Raw genomic sequence first — 24,485 nt, 5'->3', positions numbered from 1 at the left:
GTTCTAGGCATCAAAAGGTGAAACCAAGCCAGAATGAAATTTCTAATCATGTGAACACCCAGTATGTATGTGTGTGTGTGTGTGTGTGTGTGTGTCTGTGTCTGTGTCTGTGTGTGTACTTGTGGTGGAAAGTAAAGAGCACTGGATTCTCAGAGCTGGAGTTATTGTTGGTTGTAAGCATGATAGGGGTCCTAGGAATCAAACTCTGATCCTCTTTAAGTGCACACAGTATGTGCACTTAACACTAAGACAATGACCCAACCCTTCATTTGATAATCGCCTGAAGAGGCCAGGAGAGTGCGCTGGATCTCCTGGAACCTTAGTTGCTTGTTAGCTGCCTGACCTGGGTGCTGGGAACCAAACTTCAATCTTTCACAGGAGGAGCAAGAACTCTCAATGCCATTTATCAGACACAGCCCTGAGCCCCAAAGGATAGAGACACAAGAAGCAATGAGGAAGATGAGATGGATACTCATGTAGGAAAACTTAAACTATAAAGCCACTAATAGGATTAATTTGGAACAATTGTAGAAAAAAAATGTCAGGCAACAAAACCATGCCTGTGATAGGTGATTCGAATCAAAACCATCCACCATCTTGGCATTGTTTTGGAGGAAGCGGGAGATTCTGCAGTTCTCGAGTCTTATTTGTATGGCTTTAACTCTAGAATTCTGTAGTGTTCGTTTCTGTCACATGTCCCCTTTGCTAGTTAAGGAAATGCAAATTTTAAATATCCCTGTTAAGAAATTAATGTTAGCCACTGAAGTGCAAATAAATATATCTTATAAATGTAATGCATAGGCTTGCAAAAATGAAATAGGATGACAGCACAACTGAACAGAAGAGAAAGAGAAAGATAAACGATGTCAGAAAAAAAGTACCGTGGTAGAAAGAAAGTCAACTGTGTCAGTAACAATAGCTCACAACCAGACTCAGCTGTCAATTAAGGCTACCTCAGACTGACCTAAAGATGTGGTCATAGACTAGGTGAGAAGCACACCTGAACTACACAGAAAAAAAAAAACCTAAAAATAGAGGGATAAAGAACAATTCTTTTGGCAAATACTAGCTAAAAGAAAGTGAACAGGACAACTGTAATTTCAAATAAGGTGAACATGAGAAAGAAACCATGACCAGTGGTAAAAGAAAGCCATCTCACCAAGGAGATATTAAACTTGGGCATCCATAACAGTGTAGCTTAAAAATAAAGCAAATTGTGACAAAATACACACTCTTAGTGGGGATTTTTACTATACATTCACAGAAATGTATTAAACAGGTGAACTCTTCATAAGGACATGGACTATGTTAAGATTTATAAAATTTACTATGTGGATGTAGTAACAGGCTTGTCCTAACTTTGCACACAACACGCAGAGAGTATATGTACTGTTTGATACATGTGAAACAAACATTATACCCATTAGGGTGCACAGCAGACCTCAAAAAAAAAATAGAACTTATATCTTCCTGCCAGAGCTAAGTCTTTGTGTATCAAGGGGGAAAATCTAATTTCATCAGAATAAGCACACAACAACGAAAAGGCCAAGTTTCATCTAAAATCAATCAGCAGTGTGGAATAATGTTCTGTTCTTACTACGGAGAAAGACCTTCTGTTTTCTTGGACTATCTGCATTACTGCTTAACCTCTCTTGAGAATTATCATCAAGAACTCACTGTTCATGGATAAGAAGTCCCAAGTGTGAACAGATTTCCCACACAAGAGAGGACTTGTATCTAGAATACATAAAGATTACTACAAATCAATGAAGATGGCTGAATAGTAGACAATGAAAAAATACACAAACACCTGACAAGGAGATATTCAAATGGCTTATGGGAATAAAATAAGTATTTGATACTGTTAGTCACATAAAGAAGACAAGTTAAAATAAGACTCCACTATACATCCACTGGATGGATAAAATCAAACATTAAGAATAGTAAGTGCTAGTGAGGCAACACAGCTAGACAGCTCTTTGTACTGCTGGTGGGATTATACATTATTACATCTATTTGGGGGAAAACATTAAGCAGTGCCTTCTAATTTGGAGCATGTATTATTTTCAAGTAATTCTGCACATGTGTTTATGGTCATAAAAGGACGTCCCAATAGTGTTTATTTCAGCTCCATTCATATTATCCCAAACCTGAAAGAGGTTGTACCATATTAATAGAGTGGAAGCCTATATGACAACGAGGATGAGGCAATGTAGTTGAAACAGTCCATGTACACAGATCTATTGGTAGGAAGTTTAAGAATACACAAGGTAAATCTTCGATAATAGGACTACAGAACAGTGACTGCTCCTAGGTGAGGAGGTGGGGTATGGTTGCTAACAGCAAAGAGGAAACATCAGGAGTGCCAAGAATATTTTGTATACTGGCTTCTACTATGTATAAGTTTAAGTTGTACATTCAGCCAATTGTACATTGTTTTATTTCTAAAGATTCAAGGAAGGTATGGAAAATTGTGTCTTTTAAATTTTACTTACAGGAGGAATGTGCATTGTATAAAAGTTATGCAGAATTGAAATGCAAATCCTTTAAAGGTTTCAGGTAAAACCAATCTTAGTCCAAATGTTTCATATTAAAACTATGTAGTGCAGACTTAAAAATAAACTTAAACTTAAAAATGAAATATTGAAAAAGTTTTGAGTGACACATGTTTCCCAAAACAACTCTGCACTTTTCTAAGAAACTGACCTCTGGAGAGGGGATATCTGAATGCTTTGGGAATGTTATTTTGTACATCTTGTATGATTTTCTGTGTATAGAGTTCAGATTCATTAATGTACGTCCCTGGAAAGTCATTGCTGCCCTAATTCCTCGCTGTTCTACAAAGAATGGGCCCTTTCAGATCCACTGCTTTGGTGACTGATCAATTTATACTTTTACTGATATTTCTCTTTTTGATGGCTCCTCAAAACGCAAGGATTGGTGCCATTTGTGGTGGCACGTGCCAGTAGGAATTGGTGATGAAACAATGACTATAGATAATTCATCCTACTATACCTATTGTTAAGAATTAAATTTCCATCAAATGTAAGCATCTCATACTTTAATACAGATTAGGACACTGGGTCATTGAGTTGTTCTTTAGATCATTTATACTCAATCTGAACCAGAGGAAAAAAAGGAAAGATGGAAGACTATATGTTCATAGAAATGATGAAAGAAATAACAGATACTCATCTCATTTTAAAATTAAATCGAGACTTAAAAAACTCTGCGGATACCTTTGTATTTCTTTCATGAATTTCAGAGGCACAGAGTACTATGAAGCTGGAACTCTGCAGCCAACAGTCTATCGTGTTCATGACAAGTGATTCAAGTTTCTGAAATATCCATGATTTTAAAACAAACCAATCGTCCAGTATTTTGTTTAGGTGGGAATACATGGAGCCAGCTGCGTCCATATATAAGATAGGGCTGTTTCCCAACCCCTGGAGAGCAGGATAGAGTGAGAACATGTGTTTGAAGATTGTAGTCACACTCAGAGAAGAGAACTACAGCACAGCCATTTGTAGTTGCTCTATTTATTAATACATGTGTCACAAATGTTCACAATATCAATGCATTCTTGTTGGCATGCTAGACAGAGGCATTATTTTTAAGATCTTTTAAAAATATGTTGACTTGCGTTTCCCTTCCACACTCACTTTGAAATTGATCTGATGAGGTCCTCACAGTCTATAATGTCAATTCCAGAAAAAAAAAAAAAACGTATGGAAAGAAAAAGTAAAATAATAGTAATTAGTTGGGGCAAATCAAAAGTAGTATCTTTGCCTTCCAGGGAAGTAACAACACAACCTTTTAACAGGATTATACAGGTTTCATCCGAGAGGAAATCCTACATTAAGTTGTCTCTACACACCCACCTCTTGGAACAATGAACAAGGGGGCCAGCTAATGCGTAACAGCACTTTCTGCCATGCACGCCACATGCTGTTTTCTCTTGGTGAATACCTCTCCTACTGTGTCTCCTCTCATGTGCTAGACAGCCCTAAGAAGGTAGGAAAGAATCCCAGGAAAGGGAAAACGGAACCAAATCAGATTAAGTCAAAAGAAAAGATAATTACCATCTGCATATCTACGGAAAGGTGTGTGGCATTCTTGGACCACAGCGAGGGGCTGACTGAAGCCTCCCCTACTACATGCAGGGCCACAGGGGCCAGTAAGGATGTGATAACCAGTCACCTACAGTTGGACCAAGTACATGTGAGGGAGCTGGCACTCACAGGGCCTTAGGGTGGGGTTCACTATGACTAGCTGCAGGGGACCTGGCTACACTGTGTGGCACAACAGGGCTTCACAAGATGGACACTACGCATGACGTGGGCTGAAAGGTAGAGCATCGACTGGGTAGGAGTGTCAGTTGCACATAGGGGGAAGGGTGGTGGGAGCAGGGCAAGGATGGTATGTACTGTGCTCTAACGTTCTTTGGAAGTCTTTCAGAGATTGCGGCAGATCCTTTTTTAAAACAGGCCTCTTATTCCAAAGTTCTTGAAAGACTAAGAGAAAGAGAAAGAGAAGCCATGTGAGGGATTCACCATCTCTACCAGCCTGCCCAAAAAAGTGCAAAGTGAAGAGCAAGTGCTCTCAGGTTGTCCCAGTGGTATCCCCTCCACCTCCTCCCCAGCATACGGATATGAGGTTTCTACACATGGACAACACCACTGGGCAGTTCAGTGGCTCGGCACTCTTCCTGTCCACTTCAAGGGGAGTATGGGCACTCAAGGGGAAAATTCCCAGACCCCCACCCCACACTCACCTTCTCTTTACACCATCTCATACTGATTGGCAGTGATGAACCGGGACAGACAGCAGGCCAGCAGCATGCCAATCAACTGTTACCAAGGAGAACAAGTGTAAAAGAAGAATCTCAAGTCACAAAGCCGTCCCTGCTTTCAACTCCAGAAGTACTGGAACCTAAGCTTTGATAACATAACAACTGCATCTATCCATCGACACAAAGAGGTGTCCTGATACATGTGTATACCCAGACATGACTTTTAGTAAATAGAGGTTTTCTCATTTTGAAAGGGCAAAGGTCAGGACCGAAGCACAAATCAGATTTGAATTATGGGATCAGAGTGTGAGCTAGTCTAAGTACTGCTATGGGACCAATAGGAAGTTCTAAAATTGGCTACAAGGTCCAGAAGTAGCTCACTCTGGCCATTTCAGAACAACCTGATACCAACATGTATTAAAATATAGTCGTGCTGTGAGATTAATGCAAGAAATAATTAAATGACATGAAATTGGTATGATATTAACTGAAAGGCTTTGAACTATTTGGAAGGCTAGATATATTTGGAAGACTTTTCAACACAGTGTGATACTCTGGTTATACTTGGCTGACAGATTAGTGGTTCTTTCCTTGAGACAAGAATAGAGGTATTATTCTTGACTGGGTCCAGTTGCCGGTAAGATAATAAAGTCATCACTTATAAGAGGTGGGTAGGGAAAGGAGACTGGAAAAGCAGAGCTTTAAATTCTCTCTCTCTCAGTCATGTCGCTATCACAGGCCTAAACAGGCCCACATACATTCAGGGCCCACTTCTAGGTTTTTCAGGGGCCACACAAAAACTCCTCCCAGTTTGCCCCACCACTTCCATAGAGCACTCTGTTTCCTACCCTTCTTTGGGCCTTGGATTAGCCTGTGGCACAGGTGAATCTGATGAGAAATAATTGTGACAGTATCGCGACCCCCTCAGTCATGTCTTTCTTCCTTCATTAATAACCAATAGTTTTAATTTTTTAATTTTTTATTTTTTGGTTTTTCGAGACAGGGTTTCTCTGCATAGTCCTGGCTGTCCTGGAACTCACTCTGTAGACCAGGCTGGACTTGAACTCAGAAATCCACGTTCCTTTGCCTCCCAAGTGCTGGGATTAAAGGCGTGCGCCACCACTGCCCAACCCAATAACCAATAGTTTTATAAACTCAGAGGATAAGCATTCTTTGGAGAGGTGCTCAATGGTAAACTTGAGTCCAGTGGCCATTTTCCTTTGGCTAATGGTGCCTTTAAGAAACTGGCTATGTTTTGTTGTTTTATAGATAATAGGGACCTTAAAGATAGTCTAGTACAGGACAATAATAGCAACTCTTCACCTGTGATTTTATCAGAAATGAGTGTTTTCAGGTCCCACCACCTACCTGTGAACCAGCCACACTGAGGTACAGTTCAGCACACAAGCAGAGGGGAGAATTACTTTGCCAGTCTACCTCATCACCCTCATCAACAGGTGAGAGACTTGTGGCCATTCGTGTCTCATCTGTTGCTCAGGAACACCTGCCTCTTAACTCACCTTGCAGCCTCCAGTCCCCGCCTCTTAGCTTAAAAAAAAAAACCTTAAACTATGCTGTGAAATGTGCAAACACTAACCCCTGTCAGGCATAAAGCACTCATTATCTTATTAGAACCTATGGAAGCTGTGTCCTCTGTCACTTGCTGCCACACAATACACATTGTCATGCATTTACTGCAGAGTGCCCAAAGGTATCATGGCGGTAACGTGCAGATTATGTTGCCAACTGAGAACCTAGATCCCTCCAGGAGTGCAAGAACTTTTAAACTTACAACATGCCTGATTCTAAGAGACTGTTATTTTCCAAGATCAGCAAATTCAGAATATATTTCACAGTGTGAAAATTATATCCTACTCATAAATAAATAAACATTGAAATTGAATGTATATAACAAACTCCAGTATAATAAAATGTTGATTGTTTTTACAACTCTTTGTAATATTTTAATTTCAACTTTCCAGATAATAAAATGGGTTTGATAGGTTCAACCATCTTCCGCAAACTATACAGGTCCAAAGATTTATGTTGCAGCCACTTTCATATCTGAGAACAGCCCTAACTTGTTCTGCCCTGTATATTGAAAAGGGAAATAGGCCCTTTTAAGGCTCTACTAAAGAATTATTGGACAGAACAAATCATCCCATCAGATTCTGGGCCCTAAGGACAGTCATGGAAGGAAGTGGGAGGTCAAGAGGTGAATTTGTAGGAATGGGTTCTGTATTTTTTGGTAAATTTCTTTCGTCTTTGAATTACGGGACTTAATCTCTTTCCTAATAAAGAAAGAAGAGGGAGAAGAAGGGAGAGAAGGAGGAGAAATGGAAAGGTAGAGAATACGGAATGCACATCTAGCAACTTTCCCTTGCTTTTTCCCGCCCATCCTCTGTCCTTATCCCCTCCCCTCTTCCTGCCCAAGCTCCCTCTTGAAGACGGTAACTGCAACAGGTATGGTAGCTCAGGCATAGGGAATTCCTCAAATTGAGTTTAGCCTCAGTTACACAAGGAGTTCCAGGAGAGTCTGTGATAAACAGCGAGATTGTCTCTTCCCGAAGAAAAGGAGAGGGACATCCCATCAGCGCACACTCAACTTCTTACTTAGTGGGAAAGCCAGATATGCTTGCTCAGCAAGCTCAGCCTAACCGGCTTTTCCTTTAGAGGACAAAGGCAACAGGAGCGCTAGGGGGCGCCAGATCAAACGCTGCCATCCAAACAAGGGCTCTAAGCCAGCTTACCTAAGAAGGGACATGGTGTTTGCGAGAACCGAGTTTCTTCAATGAAGAAAACTGGACTCAGCATAGTTTGCCTTGCACCTTTATACCACCTTTACTGTCTGACACAATAGGTGGGCAGAATGCTAGTCTCTCACAACAGTGTGTGGGGAGAGGGCAAGAAGATGTAAAGTAGATGAGGAAAAATGAAAGGGAGAAAGGGACACAGAGAGTGAGGAAAAGAAGAAGCCTGCTCTACTGTAGGACAGCCAAGGCAGACTACTTCCATTCATATCAACTACTATCTTTGATGTTCGGCTCTACAATATCTGAATGAATTTTGTAAACAAAACCAAACCGAGAAAACCAACCAACCAACCAACCAACCAACCAAAAAACCCTCAAGCTCTTCCTACCCTTTCACATACCTACCCATGACTACACAAGCATATTCTTAGATGAGAAGCTTCATCTATCAGACCTCAGGCTTGCTGAGGTATTCTCCTCATGTATTATATTGCAATGTGTTGCTTTATTTCTCTAGGGAAGCCATGGAGGAAGACTTCAGAGGTGTGTATGTGTGTACATGTAGCCAAGTGCCAACCATACTTCCATACATCTGTTTTTAACAGCCTGTGTTGAGGAAACTATGTACTCAAGGTTGTCCTGTGTATCCTATACATTTGCATCAGTCACAAGGTGTGGGATCTTCAAAAGTGTCCCTAGGCCATTACAGAGATGTTGCTAAGTATTATTACTGAAGTGTTGCAGCAATTGGGAGAAAGGTCAGGGCAGTAACTGCCTTTCAAATGTCTCTGGAGACTGAGTTAATTGCACTGTTTGTGACCCGATTAGGATTTGTCTGTGTTGGCATGTGTGTGTGTGTGTGTGGGGGGGGGTTAGTTCATGATGGAGAAAGCAATGAAGTCTGTTTAAGGATAATTTTAAAACTGCAACACAAGAGATACTCACAGTGACTGACTTCACATGCTCTAGGGAGATGACATGTCACACAAGTTTTGATAACTACCCGGAAGAAAGCATTTCACTGTCTCTAATATTAAACCCTGCTTGACAGAGATACACACTATCAAGTGAAGGATCTATTCCCTGATCTAAACAAGGGCCACATAAGTAATAACCTACTAAACTACAAGGTTATAATTTAGGAACTTTCATTTGAAGTTTATATTTCAATAAAAACACCTCAGGAACAAGCTGGAATAAAGCAAAACTGCATTTGCATTGCTGAGCAGAACAACAGATGGGGAGGGAGTCAGTTAGCCTTTGAGATGACCTCTACAGAAATGGAACTTTGGAGCTATTACTGACATATCAACTGAGCTTTCTATGAAAAATGATCTGTTAGTTTGAAAAAAAATCTGAGTGAAACCTAAAATTTTTGTTAAGCTGCTAAGTACACACATCAGTTCTTGTACTTGTTCACTAATATAACAAGGATATACCATTTGCCCCCAAAATCAGAAGCCTGTAAAATAGGACCTTACCAGCTATAAGCAGGCTAAATTTTAGGTTTAGTTTAAGTGTGCTGTATCCTTTAATACCTTTAGCTTACTTAATTGGCACAATTATATCTCCCAATGGTTTGTAAAAGGTGAATGGAGATAAAGAGACGGACAGTTTAATACAGAAAGAATTAAGTTTCCTCTTCAGAAACAATATTCAAATCCAAAAATTAAAGTAATGGTCACAAGATGAAGACTGTTAGTGCCCATACATAACAGAAACTAAGAAAGAACCAGAGGGAGGGAGGGAGGGAGGGAGGGAGAGAGAGAGAGAGAGAGAGAGAGAGATCAACCAGGAAAGAGCCTCCCTCAAATCCAGACCCGCCAGTTAACGTTTAGAGTTGTTTAAGTCCCAACAAAGCCAGCACCTTCTTCTGTTACCCTCCATTTGACCTGTGAAGAAGCAAGTTGTTTTACTGGAGGTAGTCATTAGTTGAACTGTAACCGATATTCCCTTGACAGAAAAACTTCATTTAAGTTGAAAAAGAAAAATCAATAAACAGATGACCCAAGACCTAATGAGCAAGGATCTCTGACCTCATCTATCAACCTTCCCCAGAGCACAGAAAGATAGGCTCGAAACTGGAGGCCAGGGAGGCCAACCAGGGTGGGAGGCTGGGTGGGGCTAGACTAGGCACAATCATTTCAGTACCTGGGAGAACGCAATTCCAAATGCCACTCCAGCAATGATCCCCATGTTAGTCTCCATAAAACTGGTCACCAGATCATAGCAGCCCTAAAAAGAAAATATTGGTAAGTGAAACCCACCCACCAACCAACCAACCAACCATCAAGCCAAATAATTCAAACATTCAAAAGAAGTATAGAGGGTAGTAAAATGAAACCACACAGGACACTTTCCCTAATAATATAATTAATATATTTCTCTAATATTATGATTAATATACATTAACACTAAAATTAACTTGTTGATGAGGTAGACTTTATTTTACCAACCTAGTCCAGGAACAAACACCTACTTCTTTTGTATTCCCCACAACACAAAGAAAGGCAAAAGCTGACTGTTACTAGTAAATCCCTTATTTTTAGATCAAACATCAGGACTAGAAGTGTGAGTGTGTGCATGTGAGGATGCATATGTGTGTGTTTAAATGTATATTTACATGGAACTAACCAAATCAACCTATTTCTGAGTTGACGTATTCAGCAAAGAATACATAGCCTTTCCCAGTAAAGGACTCCAACTTGAATATACAAATTGTGTAAAAAAATAAAGACATTAAATGAACAGAATCAAAGTAATTTTAGTTTACCTGGACAGTCATTTTAAGTCATAATTAGATCTGAACAACCACAACAACTGCTCCCACTGTCTTTCATTTTTAAACTCCAATTTTGTTTCACCAAGTTCATAGTGTGTGAAAATTCTGCTAATACCATGGGCTCTAAATCATCTTCACAGTATCTTTACAGAGAGAGGATGCATTAACTTGGAGCAGTGCTATAATACAGCTTCCATGTAATTTACTCCTTCCTATCTGATATAAATATGAAGGTAAGTGCATGCTGGCTCATGGGTGACTTGTACTATGTGTTTCTTTCCAGTAGAAGCTTGCTAATCTCACTTTTGCTAAGGATATGATACATCACAGTACTTTCCAAAAAGGAAGCAGGAGAGAAACATGTGACTTAGAAAGGCTTCGATAGGTAGGAAGACAGGCAGCTACTCGAACACGTTCCCAAATGGTGTTTCTCTAAGCTGGCCATCATCACGGCTCTTTGCCCCATAGTGATGGCCAAGTGGGAGAATGAGCTTCAAATCCTCAGCATTACATTGACCCAACATATAAAAACCCAGGCCTGAGAATCCCAACAGAGAGAAGCAACAGGGGCCATTTTCTTGTTCTGCAAACTAGTTGGCAGAGATTTTTCTGCTTGCCCCTCGTTGTGACTTTAATTCTGCACTCAAACCAAGTATGTGTTTCTACAAGTATGAGTGCTGCTCTTTTAGGGGGAGGAGTTTTGTTTGTGTTTCTCCCGTGAGAGGCCTGGAACACAGGGTTTCACATATACTAGGGAAGCTCTCTATGACTGAGCCACATCTTGGCGTCATTTTTGGACATTTTAAGAGTAACTTTAGTTTTGATATGCTCATGTCAACCAGGAAGAGAAATCACAAACACAAGTAATGGCCTGGCAGGAGTTCACCTGTGGCAGAAATAGTTCTCCCTGTACACAGTGTGTAGTTTTTGCATGAGCAGCATAGAACTTGTGAGAAAGGCCAAACTGGAGGTTCTAGCCAAGACTTGTGGAACCAACATCTGTAATGTGCTTGGAACTTTCCTTTTTAATATATTTTTTGGTGAATTTGAATGTACTTTTAACAAGCTCTAAAGGTATTTCATTTGTCCATTAAAGATTGAGAAGTATTCTTCTGTAAAATAAATAGTTAGCTAGATTTACTACAAATAAGAAAGGAAAAAATACATCCTATCAATAATAGAGTAAATAAAAAGGGGGAGATGAGAATGATTTTAAAAGAAAATGTTTTCCATCCCTGAATTTATTTTCTCTATTATTCATCATTCAGCCCTAAAGCCTACTGTCCACGTTTCTGCACATCTCTGTAGATACAAGAATTGCATTGGTACTACAACTACAGGTCATGTTTGCATTCATCCTTAAGTCGTGCACTAAAGCACGATCTTATCTACCCACAACCATCTCTCTCAATTTCCTAATATGAAAGCCTGGTTGTCAAGCATGAGATAATTCTAGAGACATGCTAGGTATCCTAGGAAACACCGGGAAACAGAGCAGTTAATTCCCTTACCCTCTTGGTGTGTCTAAATCAACAGTGGAAAAGTGTTTGCAAATGTCAGTCTTTAACTATTTGGAAGAGAAGGCAAGTTCCAGAAAGGTTCTAAAGGCATCTCTGTAGCTGCCAAGCAGGGTCAGTCCTTCTTCCTCTGTTCTTAGAAACTCAGCAAGAAATTCCTATGGTAGGGGCTCAGCCAGTGCAATCAGCTAAACGGACCTGCAAGCAATTCATCATCTTGCCAGCAAAAGAAAAATAAATCCTGTGCCCCAAACTCAACAATCAATCCCCTGTGTAACGGTTCACACTTCCTCTTACCTGTTCTCCACCCCAAATCTGTATAATGTAGGTTCCCCAGGTTACCGAGTAAAAGTCAAACTTCATCTTTCTGTATTATCACAGGGTAGGGTTCAAAACACCAAATGAGCACAACACATTGATGTGTACGTTGTGTGTGCCTTTATGTGAGTATTCACACGTGCATGTGCCTGTGGAGTCCAGAAGAGGGGGTCAGATTCACTGGAGCTGGAGTTATAGGTAGTTATGAGCCAGCCAGCCTCAGTGTTGGGAACTGAATTCCTGTCCTATGCCAGAGGAACAAGTTCTCTTAACCTCTGAGCCATCTCTCTGGTCCCCAATCATTTTTTCAGATGCTAATAAAAGCTATTCCCTATAAGGATCTACTGCATCATTTCTAGGAACATTGCTGAGGTTACATTTGCATTGCAGTTAATACTTATAGTGTCTGTGGTCTGTGCCTGACATTATGCTTTAATTTATTTCATTTATTCCTCATATTAATTCTTTTTTTAAATTTATTTGTATGTATATGTGCAATCTGAATTCAGACACAGCCAGAAGAGGAAATCTGATCCCATTACAGATGATTGTGAACCACCATGTGGGTGCTGTGAATTGAACCTTTAGGAAGAGTGGTCAGTGCTCTTAATCCCTGAGCCATCTCTCTAGCCCCCTCAAATTAATTCTAAAGTGCAAGAACTATTATTATCTATGTTTTACATATGAGAAAAACAAACCCTGAGAAAGGTTAAGTAACTTTAACAAGATCCTACAATCAACAAATGCCTGATTCAGAATTTAAACTGTCTCTAGTCTCTGAATTCAGATTTCTGGGTCCTTAAATTTCCTAAAAGAGAAAGTTTATGTGAAAAAAATTTTTTCTTTTTTACCAAAATTCGATGGGTGTTGCTTCTACCAGCCACATGAACCAAAGCACTCACCGTTAGAGATCCCAATAGAAAATGGGTAAAATACAGAAATGACCTCATAACAGTTAGTCTAATCCTGAGAGAACGGCTATCATCTCTCTATGAATTATTCAGTACATGGCTCGTATAATACAGAACTGGGAAGATATTAGAAGAATAGAATAGAATAGAATGGAATGTTTTCTTGGTGAGAGAAGAAAATTTGCCCCATGTCTGGAGAGCTAAAGACAAATTCAATAGTATACTCTGCTCCTTTGTTTCTCAAATCATAGTTTATATAGAACATTTCTTTAAGTGTTTAAGAATGTTGAGAGCATCCATGCACAGCTGTCGCACACAGCTGTAACATGTCTTCATTGTATTCTCTGTAAAGCGTAATACAGGACTGATTTCTCTTCTCTCTGACTACTGGAAGTTCATTCTCCCTTTCTCCCTGTGAACTCCTGTCTATATCACCTTCCACCACCATTTTTCTGCTCTCCTTTTTGGGAATCCATATGTTGACAGTGAGTTGAATTGGAGTTGTTCATTTCTTTTCCTATATCAGTGAACTCCCTAAAATAAAGGCCACCCTCCTAGCGGAAGCAGATGCTGTCTGTCAACTCTACTCCCTTATTCCTGCCAAAGACTGGCACCCAGCTGTGAATAATCTCATGTTGCGATGGTATATTAAGTAGAAGAAAGGCACCCAGAAAGAAAAAAAGAAAATACACTCTGTCTGACACAGGCATCAAGGTTAATAGGAACCATTTGCTAAACCTACATAGCTGTGCCTGGTGGAGGTTTGCTGTGGGAGAACCACAAGAGACCAATTGGAGGCAGAGCTGCCTCTTTCAGAAGTGAGCAGCCTCAAGGGCTTCTCCTAGGCGAGCAAACACCACAAAGGAAAAAGCTCAACTCCCTCGGAGACTACCTTTTCTAATCTATTTGTCTTAATTTCACAAAAGTAACAAAATCCTCCCGAACACACAGCACCTGTCTGTCCCATTAGGGCTGGGAGAAAGAGGTACCTTCTGGTTAACTTTGGTGGCAGCCACAGTCAGATTGTGCAGATCCAAGGGATTACAGTCAGTTTCGTTCATGCAGCAGCTGGGAGGGATGCCGTGATCCAGGAAATAGGGGCTGCTGCTCCAGTTGGTGTAGTTCTGCACGCCACAGCAGCTCAGCTGTTAACAAGAAAATAAAAGAATTCAAGAGTGGTTGAGCAGATGCTGTGACCTCTTCACTTCTTGCCCTGAGGCTTCTATGAGAAAAACATCAAGCCAGGCAGTGGTGGCACACCCCTTTAATCCCAGAACTCAGAAAGCAGACGCAGGAGGACAAGTCGGGGCTCTACATCAGCCAGGTTCCCAATATAGCATATGTATCTTTGGTGTGGAAAAATCAACTTACCCTCTACTATCAATCATCTTTGGTATCCATTTGAACTCTGACAAGAAAGTTGAAGCCACATTACACTGTCTTTTTTACTACCTCCACAAGTAGAGTACTATGTCTCTGACCTTGCTAAATATCTCAATCATTTAAGAGTGCTATTAAATACGCTGATGCACATGTTAATTACACCCAGAAGGCAATTAATGGATTCTAAAAGTGCTCCACTGGACCTACAATAATAAGTAAATAAATAGCTTAAGAGAAAATGATTTCTATGTGGGATAGAAAGCTGCTATTGGTAAACTATAGCCTGCTTGGTTTCATAAAGGTGCTTGCCATTGGTTTATGTATTGCCTATTGCCCATGGCTCTGTTTGTGCTATGGTAGCACAGTTGGTTGTGACACAGAGTATAAGACCCTCACCATAGCCTAAAATATTTTCTATTTCTCCTCTTGATAAAAAGTTTTCTGATATCTCACATAGGGAATATGAAAGCAAATGAGACAAAAATGTTACTGGTTGGTAAAACCTGAGGATACAGTTTTGACTTTCCAAAAAGTCTGAAATGTCATCAAAATAAAATTGAAATCTTACAGTTTTAATTTTTTTAAGTTTTATGAAGCTCAAATATAATTACATCATTCTTCCCTTTGTAGACTATATCTGACAAATTCTCAGTTTCCTTTTGGTCCATTTCCACCTTTAATACACTGCCCCAAGTAGATGCTTGTCACCTGACTTCTCTGTCTAGCCTGGAGTTCCCAATTCTAGATAGCCAGCCTTCAGGAATCAGCTGTTAGCTAGCTCAACACACATCCACTACTCCCTCCTTTCCAATGGTCCAGCTTTTAAGGATAAATGGGGTATTGTTGGCATGTTCAGCACTCTTACCAATACAGGACACATGGGAGCGTGTGTCTTCTTGATGTTAACTTCCTAGAAAACCAAAGCCTGGGCAAATGCTTGGAACTAACTCTTGAAAACAGAACTGGACCAAAGAAGAATCAACAGTAGATGCAACTGGTCTAACCTATCTACTCACCACGCCTAGAGCGTTAAGCCCAGAACTGTATATGCAGGCTCCACACCCATCTCTTTCCATGAAACTTACGCTGCGCTGCACATGGTCCACGGCCCGGCTCCTCTCATTATTGCCATTGTAGTTCTGCATGGCATCCGTGTAAGTCCTCAGGAAGGTATCCTTGATCTACAGAAGATAAAGGGGGAATGGATATCCAGTCCACTGTGGCCTAATCTGACTCAGATTCCTACCAATTTCCACCCCAGCGCCATCTCTTCTGAAATTTTCTCAATTGATGGTGGCTAGGGAGAGAAAGCCTTGTTTTCTGAGACAAAGGAGCTGAGAAAATTCACCAAAGGTTTAACTAGCTGAGGAATTTAAAGACAAAGTTGGTGTCAATCACCAATTTAGAGGGAACCAGGCCTGTCAGATGGCTCACTCAAGTGGCTAGCTAGGTGGGTTCTAAAAGGAACATAGCATAAAGGTGACTGGCCAATCTCCAGGCATGAATTTTTTATTTTTCTTTTAACTGATTCACGGCAAGCTTCCTTTCTATAACATTCTTTGACTTATGGAGACAGAATGGTAACAGACCCGACACTGGTGTGATGCGAAGATTAAGGTATTGGCCCCAAACTGACCTCTATTCTACTCTGCAGAATGGGACAAAAGCCATCTTTCACTTAACTGTAATTACTGAGGCCAAAATGAAAGAGACTAAAGGACAAGGGCTTTCTTGTTAGTAAAATGTTAATGAAACTCTTTCTCCTTGCCAGTGAACATATTTGCCCTTGGGATCATTTTCAAGTTCCATCCCTTTGAAATCTGGGGTAAGTGAGGTGTTAGGTATACTACTAGGCCATGCGGCTTATGGTAAAACTAAGGTCTGCTTGATGCAATGCCACTGAATTAGGAGAACAGAACGTGGTAATTATCTGGTGGCAAGCTCCAAGCTAAATATGGTAACTCTCACGATCAGGGATATTTCTTACTAAATTCTAGAAGCAATGTCCATCAGGTAGTTGTAAGAGATAAAGAAAGAAACAGTACCTGTGAGGTACTAAGCCAGAGTGGCTAGCACAGCCAAGTCTGTCACCTCACTTCACTTCTAAACTCTCATGCTGGGGTGTTATATAGAGAATAGGCTTTGTGTCACCCTGAGGGCATAGGCTTAAGAAATGTTCAGTATCCTTAGTCGTCAGGGAAATGCAAATCAAAACAACCCTGAGATTCCATCTCACACCAGTCAGAATGGCTAAGATTAAGAACTCAGGTGATAGTAGATGCTGGCGAGGGTGTGGAGAAAGAGGAACACTCCTCCATTGTTGGTGGGACTGCAACATGGTGCAACCACTTTGGAAATCAGTGTGGCGGTTCCTCAGAAAATTGGACATAGCATTACCTGAGGATCCAGCTATACCACTCCTAGGCATATACCCAGAAGATGCTCGAACATATAACAAGGACATATGCTCAACTATGTTCATAGCAGCCTTATTTATAATAGCCAGGAGCTGGAAAGAACCCAGATGTCCTTCAACTGAGGAATGGATTCAAAAAATGTGGTATATTTACACAATGGAGTATTACTCAGCTATTAAAAACAATGAATTCGAGAGTTTCCTAGGTAAATGGATGGAACTAGAAATTATCATCCTGAGTGAAGTAAGCCAATCACAAAAGAACACACATGGTATTCACTCACTGATTATTGGATATTAGCCCAGAACCCTGAAATGCCCAAGATGCAACTCACAGGCCACATGAAGCTCATAAAGAAGGAAGACCAAGTGGGGGTGATTCAGTTCTTCTTAGAAGGAGCAACAAAATACTCAAGGGAGCAAATATGGAGACAAAGTGAGGGACAGAAACTGAAGAAGGGGCCGTCTGAAGACCATTCCACTTGAGTATCCATCCCTTGTGCAGTCACCAAAGGTAGATGCTGATGTGGAAGTCAGGAAGTGCATGCTGATAAGAGCCTGATATGGATGTCTCCTCAGAGGTCTTCAAGAGTCTGACATATTCAGAGGCAGCTGCTCACAACTAGCCATTGAACTGATAATGCAGTTCCCCATGGAGGATTGAAGGCCATTGGAGCTGAAAGGGTTTGTGGTCCCATGAGGAGAGCAACGATACCAACCAACCAGAGCTCCCAGGGTCTAAACCACCAGCCTGGGAGCACTTAGAGAGGGATCCAGGGCTTCAGCTGAATAAGTAAGAGTGGAGGGCCCTGCTTGGCATAGGTGGAAGAAGAGATTCTTGACTTCGTGAAGGCTGGACGCCCCAGGGGGTGGGAATTTTGAGGGTGGGGAGGTGGGAGTGGGGGGGTAGGCAGGGGTTACATCCACAGAGAAGAAGGAGGAGGGGTGAGGGAATAGGGGGTTCCTGGGTGGGTGGGGGATGGGGTAAGGGGACAACATATGAAATGTAGATAAAACATCCAATAAAAAATATGACACTGTACAGTTAGATACAATTTTATGTGGATAAAATTGTGTATAGCTAAAAAAATTCATATTCTATGCAAAAAAAAGAAAAAAAGAAAGAAAGAAAGAAAGAAAGAAAGAAAGAAAGAAAGAAAGAAAGAAGACTGTGGCTGCCCTGAAGGCAACGCAGGCTTCTTTACAGCACTGGTCCAATGGTATCAATGTGACTTATTGTTACCCAGTGAGTTTCACCACTTGGCCAAAGTCAACCTTTATTTTGTAATCAGGGTGACACTGCAATCCCTAATGAATATAATGAAAAGGGACAAAAGGACTTCTGGTTTTCACACATACACTTAGGCCCTCCGGCAGGGCTGCTGAGGCCACCACCTTCACCCCATTTCCCTCCAGCTCATTGTAAGAATGGGCAGTCTAACTAGAGGCAGCATCCATGAGCAACAGGTTCTGGAAGTTAGCTTTGACATTTGGAATGCTACCTACAGTCAAGGGCAAAATCAGGGCAATGGGGGAAAGGAACGGAATATCCACAAGCCAAGGTCCCAGGGAAGATAACTCAGCAGGACAAAAACTGAGCCTGGAACATGCTACCAGCACTCAAGAGCCAGAGCCAAAAACCCCTCAGTGAATTTACTGTCTATGGTTTGCCACCACCATACAGCTATCTGTTACAGTTTTCCTGCTCTTTATATGGTATAAGAATGGATTTACAGGCAAGACAATTAGCTCAGCTTGCCTCTAGTGTCAGAAATCTTATAACAGCACGCAATGCTTTGTGCAAAAAGCTACTTTCAAAGGAGTCTAATCCATATTAGATGTCACTGTTTTCAGAGAGGAGAATCATTTTATGAAAGAGTTACAGAGAAAACTCAAGTGACAACAGTGAATCAACACTGAACGGTGTAAAAAGTTCCTGGCTAGCCTGCATGCACGCACGCCATTCGTTTCCAAAACACTTCGTCACACAGACTCTTTGTCTTTCCACCCTGGGTATACTCACCTCATGACGAAACACAAATCCAGAAATGCCAGCGACAAGCTCAGCCAGGAACACCAGGGACAGGAACATGGCATACTAAAAATGAAATGAATGAGGATAAAGTCACAAGGTGGGATTAAAGAGGAGGACTTTTCAGGGCTGGGAAGATGGCTCAAGAGTTAAGAGCAAAGACTGCTCTTATAGAGGGCCCAAGTTCAGTTCATAGCACCAATGTCAGGCGACTCACAAATGCCTGATGTTCCTGGTCCAAGGGCATCCAATGCCTCTGGCCTCTGTGGGTACCTGTGCTTGTGTATATATACCCCCACACAGACACAGACACAGACACATGGATAGAGAGGCCAAAGGAGATGGGAAGAGAGACAGACAGACACAGAGCTGAGGGTGCTTCTTTAGAGTGAGCATCTTTCCGCTAAGTGCAACTAGACAAGTTCTTATTATCACTAGAGCAAATTCAGAAATGTAGATACCCGTGTTGGAATTTCACATGGGTATCAATATAGAAAACTGTCAGTTTAATATGTACAAACATGTTGGGGTATGGATGCTAAGGAGACCTCAACTGATACCATGTCCATCAGCTCAGATCAATCAGGAGAAACATCAAAGGGTCATGACTCCAAAGTGTTTTACTTTCAAATTGAAAATATTTAAGCTAGAAAAAAGTATTTGCTCTGGACTTCTCACAGGACATTTTTCTGCCCTGTCTAGGAGGCTTTTTGACCAGCTTCTTAATGGTGAGCTAGAACCTGCAAATTGAATCTTCTTTTTACCCTCTTTTTAATGCCGGGCATAGAACCCAAGGACTTCAGTGCTTCAGCACTGAGCTGCCACCCTAGTCCTGGCTGTTCTATTTTGTAATTGTTCTAATTATTGGAAAGACTTCTTTGCCCTTGGCCACAGATCTTCCTACTTCCAATTTCTACCCGCCAGTGGTGGTTCCACTTTAGAAAGCATAAGGGTCCAAGAACATGTATATGCGTTAGCCCTTCGTATGTGTGAGCGTTGCCAGGACGTGGAGCTGTGCTACTGCTTTACTTCTGGGCAAACTTCTTCACTTTTTTTTTTTTTTAGCCACACCTCACAGTAAATGACTACAGACCCATTGTATTCAGAAGTGCATCTTCTCATCTGTTGTCAAAGGCCAGAGTGTGTACAGCATGACGTGTTTCTTCACTTTGCTGGCTATCTCTGAACATGGTACCCTCAGCCGGTTCATGTGGAGATGCTTGCCTCTGGGCTGGACAATTAATGGAATTTATAACCTCTAACAAAGCAAGCACACGAGACTACTAACAATAATCCCAGTGTTTCTCATCTCATTCTACTCGTACTTCCCAATTTGAAACATATACACACCCTCTGTGTCTGTCACTGTCTTTCTCTCTGTACATATGCATGCAAATATCTGAGTTCAAGGATACTACATGGCACCTATGAGTTATGAAGCTTTTTGCTATTTTTCTGACTTTGAAAAACAAGACAAAAGGAAGAAGAATTAACTCCTTACCAACAAGCCATATGTATTATAGCCTTCTTGTCTCAAAATAAAATATAGGCATTCTGAATATTTGCAAGGACCTTAAATGATGCTGTGGATGGACTACGCAATGCTGCATAACTTAGCTATAATATGTACACATGACTTATAAATATATACATTTGTATGGGATCATAAACAACTCCTCTTACTGACACATATGCTAAAAGAAGCAGGCACTGGGTTAAAATATCCATTTTTCTAAATGTTGATGAAATTCTGTATAAACACACAGCCAGTAAAATATTAAGCATGAGGTAATTATATGCAATTTACATAATTTCTCTGTATAGTTCATAGAGAATATGATCAGAAGCATGCACTACTCTATGAAGAGTCTTTTGTTTTGTTTTGTTTTGTTTTGTTTTTCGAGACAGGGTTTCTCTGTGTAGCTCTGGCTGTCCTGGAACTCTGTAGACCAGGCTGGCCTCGAACTCTCGAACTCAGAGATCCACCTGCCTCTGCCTCCCAAGTGCTGGGATTAAAGGCGAGCGCCACCACCGCCCAGCATGAAGAGTCTTATACCAAGCCTACAATCCACCAGAAAGTTATATGGAAAGAAAACTATCAGAAGGCAAGTAGGAAAATGGACATTTAACTCTATGATCAGACATCTTCTTTGGGCCTCCCTATAGGATAAATTGTTATTGTCAATGATTTTTTTCGTTATTAAGGTTAAAGCTGAAGGAATACCATAAGATTCTAATGATAGTTAAAACCTCAGTAAGGGTCTTTCAGCAGCCTGCCCTTACCTTTAGGGATGCATTATTGCTCTGTCCGCAGTATCAGAGACAGGCCTCTTCCGTGGCCCTGGAAGCTAATTGTCATTGCATCAGCCCTCTGAGCAAGAGCTTCAACTCCCACAGCACAGGGCAAGACAGTGCAAGTGGAGAGAAAAAGCATGCACACACATCCTTGCATGACAAGATTTAAGGAGAAAGAGAGGTCTGCTCCAATGGGATCTTGGACACGGAAGGCTGCTCATGTTCAGAATGCTCCCTTGTCCACCAAAGCTGCACAGCACATCCCACAAGGGATTTCTAAGCCAGTTTGAGACTGGCACAGGGCATCTTGCCAAGAAGACATTAATCGTTCATTGGAATCAATGGCCAGTGCTTTGCCAATTTACCTCAGGAAGCTAGGACTATGTTTACTGTGCCAGGCTGTGTTTGGGGTAGTTTTTCCCACTGGGAGGTTTAAAGGGTGGATTAGTTAAGAGCCTAGTGTAAAATTAAAATCAATGAATATTAAAGTCTTTTTTTTGTAGCTTCGAGGAGGGCTATTTAACTGTCACATAAATTTATTGTTTTATAAAAACAATTGAGAAAGTGCATCATGCTGAGATGTACCCACCAGTTTCAGCATCCATGGACTACCACGGCATGTAGCAAAGCATCCAAAGAGGCCAAAAACCACAATGGTGGTGCCGGTTCCAATGAGCACATAGGGAGCGTTTGTGGAGTTCTCAGCAATAAGGGAGATGTAGGTTCCCAAAGTCAGCTTTCCCCAGACTCCAACAGCCAACAGGATCACCCCAGTGATCTGCAAAAGGGAGAGAAGAGAACATGAGACTATTGGCAAAAGAGGTGAGAATGGACATTATCTTAGTTCCTCTTTGACTGCTGTGGAGAGAGACCATGACAAAGGCAACTTATATACAAAAAGAGTTTATTGGGGGGTTTGCATGTACATGTCCATCATGGTGGGGAGCATGGAAACAGTAGGGAGGCAAAGTGCTGTAGCAGAAGCCAAGAGCCTATATCCTGATCCAGAAGTACAGGCAAAGAGGGAGAGCTAACTGGAAAGGGGATGGTATTTTGAAGCCTCAAAGCCTACCCCCTATGACACACCTCCTCCAACAAGGCCACACCTCCTAATTCTTCCCCCAGGTTCACTGACAGAAGGAGTACAAACATAGCATTCAAATATATGGGCCTGTGGGGCCATTTTCATTCAAACCACCACAGACACAGAGCAATGTGGTTACAGTTTAAGATTCAAGTTTCCACAAGCAAGGTGTATTTGCTGAAGGCTTTGCCTTTAATAGCAAGAAATGTCAGGGAGCATTAGCCAAAACTGTCACCTAACCAATGCACTTTGATAGTATGCAAATTATACCTTCCCTTACATATCCTGTACATAGTTTTTATATAAGTTGGAAATCAAGTCAATAAAGGATATTTTTTAAAAGCTGCTTAAAGAACATCATAAGACACTTCTGAGAGATATTCCTCCACTGAGGCATTCTGACACTGAGCTAGGCACGACCCCAGGAAGAATGCTGGCTCCCTTCATCAATGGCATGTAAGGGTAGAATAGGTTTTATGGCCATCCTTTACAATATTTTAAGAATAACGATATTCTTCTTGTCTGTTCTCATCAAAATCTCTATAAAGAAAATATTCTAGACAGTTTTGAATCCCCATTGCTGTGCCGCCTTATAATACCTTATTCATTATAAAACAACAGAAGAGTCTGAATATCTCTTGGTAATGTTTATAATGCTATTTGTCAAATATCATCAATCATTCCAATTGAAATCTTTATAACATATCTAAACGCTAGCCCTATGCATTTATCAGCCCCTTACCTAGGTAGTGGGCTCAGGGCTGTGTGTTAGGCCCCACTCTCCATCCCCTGCGGATCCCAGGCCTTAGCAATTGTGGCTGGTGAAGCCATATGTTGGTTTGAGTCCCCACCATCCCATAGTTGCTCCATCCTTTGATTCACTTACAGCTTGATGACATCTTCAAAAATAAGCATTTTCAAATTGCTACCTTTTGGAACTTAGGATTAAGTGCTTCCCCAGTTTTGTCCCAGCCTATAGCTCAATGTTCCATATTAAAAATTTCAGATTTCACCGGGCGGTGGTGGCACACGCCTTTAATCCTAACACTTGGGAGGCAGAGGCAGGTGGATTTCTGAGTTCGAGGCCAGCCTGGTCTACAGAGTGAGTTCCAGAACAGCCAGGGCTACACAGAGAAACCCTGTCTCGAAAAACAAACAAAAATCTCAGATTTCTGCTCAGTCTATCCAAATGAAAGGCAAGATGAGAAGCTAGAGAAAAACAGCAACACACACACACACACACACACACACACACACACACACACGTGTGAGCTTGATAAATTGCTTTTTGAAAGAAAAGGCATAGGTATAAGGTAGCCTTAACATTTCACATTGCGTAATTAGTCTCTGCGTGAACTTTGGTAAAACGTTTATGAGATTTGTAATGGTAACTCCCCTGTCTTGCCCTAAAAGCTTATTTTGTAGAACTATCAATGTGTATGCCAGATTTAAGTGTTAGATGAGAAAAAAAGGGAAGAAATGATGCAGACTTGAGGAGAAAGCATTTGATACTAATTGTGAGGAGAAGGGGCCCAGCAGAGGCTTCTTGTCAGTGAGAATGAATGGCTTCAGTGAATTAAAACCAATAATACAGATGTTGTCAAGAGTTTCACATCCTCTGCTGACACCTGGTGGTCATTTGTAAAAAAGCATCTTCTCGGAACAGTTTCCTTTGCCATACTCTGCCAAATAGAAATCTAACAGTATCTTTACCCACTAGAATCAAGTGTCACGTTACCAGGGGTGAAAACAGACCATGTTTCTACTACTGGGTAATACTGGGTAGGCTCCTTCCCAGTCTTACACCATTCTGATTTTCCCCAGGAGTCCAGAGCCATGCAATTCCTTCTTGCTCTGTCAGTGCACAGACCAGAGGTCTGACCAACCTACTATAGCTGTACACATGGTATGCCAAATTTCCATATGAAAGGGTAAAGTCCCCATATAATAAGATGCCTATCACCAACCTTGTATCCTTAAATTAGCTAAAGAGAATTCCATAGTGATTGAATTCTAAGATGTTCAACAGCAAGAGCAAGGCCTAGGTATGATACATATTACAGCTGACATGTGGCACCACACATGTACATACACACACAAGCATGAAACAACACACACACACAACACACAGAGACACACACACACTCAGAGAGAGAGAGAGAGAGAGAGAGAGAGAGAGAGAGAGAGAGAGAGAGAGAGAGA

At 41.2% G+C, this 24,485-nt stretch overlaps 1 protein-coding gene across 1 annotated transcript in view; it reads right to left on the bottom strand.

Annotated features, from left to right (window-relative positions):
- Positions 1-3,519: 3,519 nt before the first annotated feature.
- Positions 3,520-24,485, bottom strand: part of Tspan7 (tetraspanin 7) — a 103,302-nt gene continuing 82,336 nt past the window's right edge. The window contains exons 2-8 of the mRNA XM_028767811.1: positions 21,789-21,977; positions 18,896-18,970; positions 15,542-15,637; positions 14,063-14,218; positions 9,697-9,780; positions 4,775-4,850; positions 3,520-4,514 (exon numbers count right to left, since the gene is read on the bottom strand). Coding sequence (XP_028623644.1) covers positions 4,782-4,850; positions 9,697-9,780; positions 14,063-14,218; positions 15,542-15,637; positions 18,896-18,970; positions 21,789-21,977 — 669 coding nt within the window. The 3' untranslated portion in view covers positions 3,520-4,514; positions 4,775-4,781. The remainder of the gene's footprint in view (positions 4,515-4,774; positions 4,851-9,696; positions 9,781-14,062; positions 14,219-15,541; positions 15,638-18,895; positions 18,971-21,788; positions 21,978-24,485) is intronic.

The sequence above is a fragment of the Grammomys surdaster genome, unplaced genomic scaffold (assembly GCF_004785775.1).
Source record: "Grammomys surdaster isolate TR1022 unplaced genomic scaffold, NIH_TR_1.0 182, whole genome shotgun sequence".
In the NCBI taxonomy this organism is placed as follows: Eukaryota; Metazoa; Chordata; class Mammalia; order Rodentia; family Muridae; genus Grammomys; species Grammomys surdaster.
The sequence above is the reverse complement of the archived record's forward strand: the minus strand, read 5'-3'. Positions and strand labels throughout refer to the sequence as shown.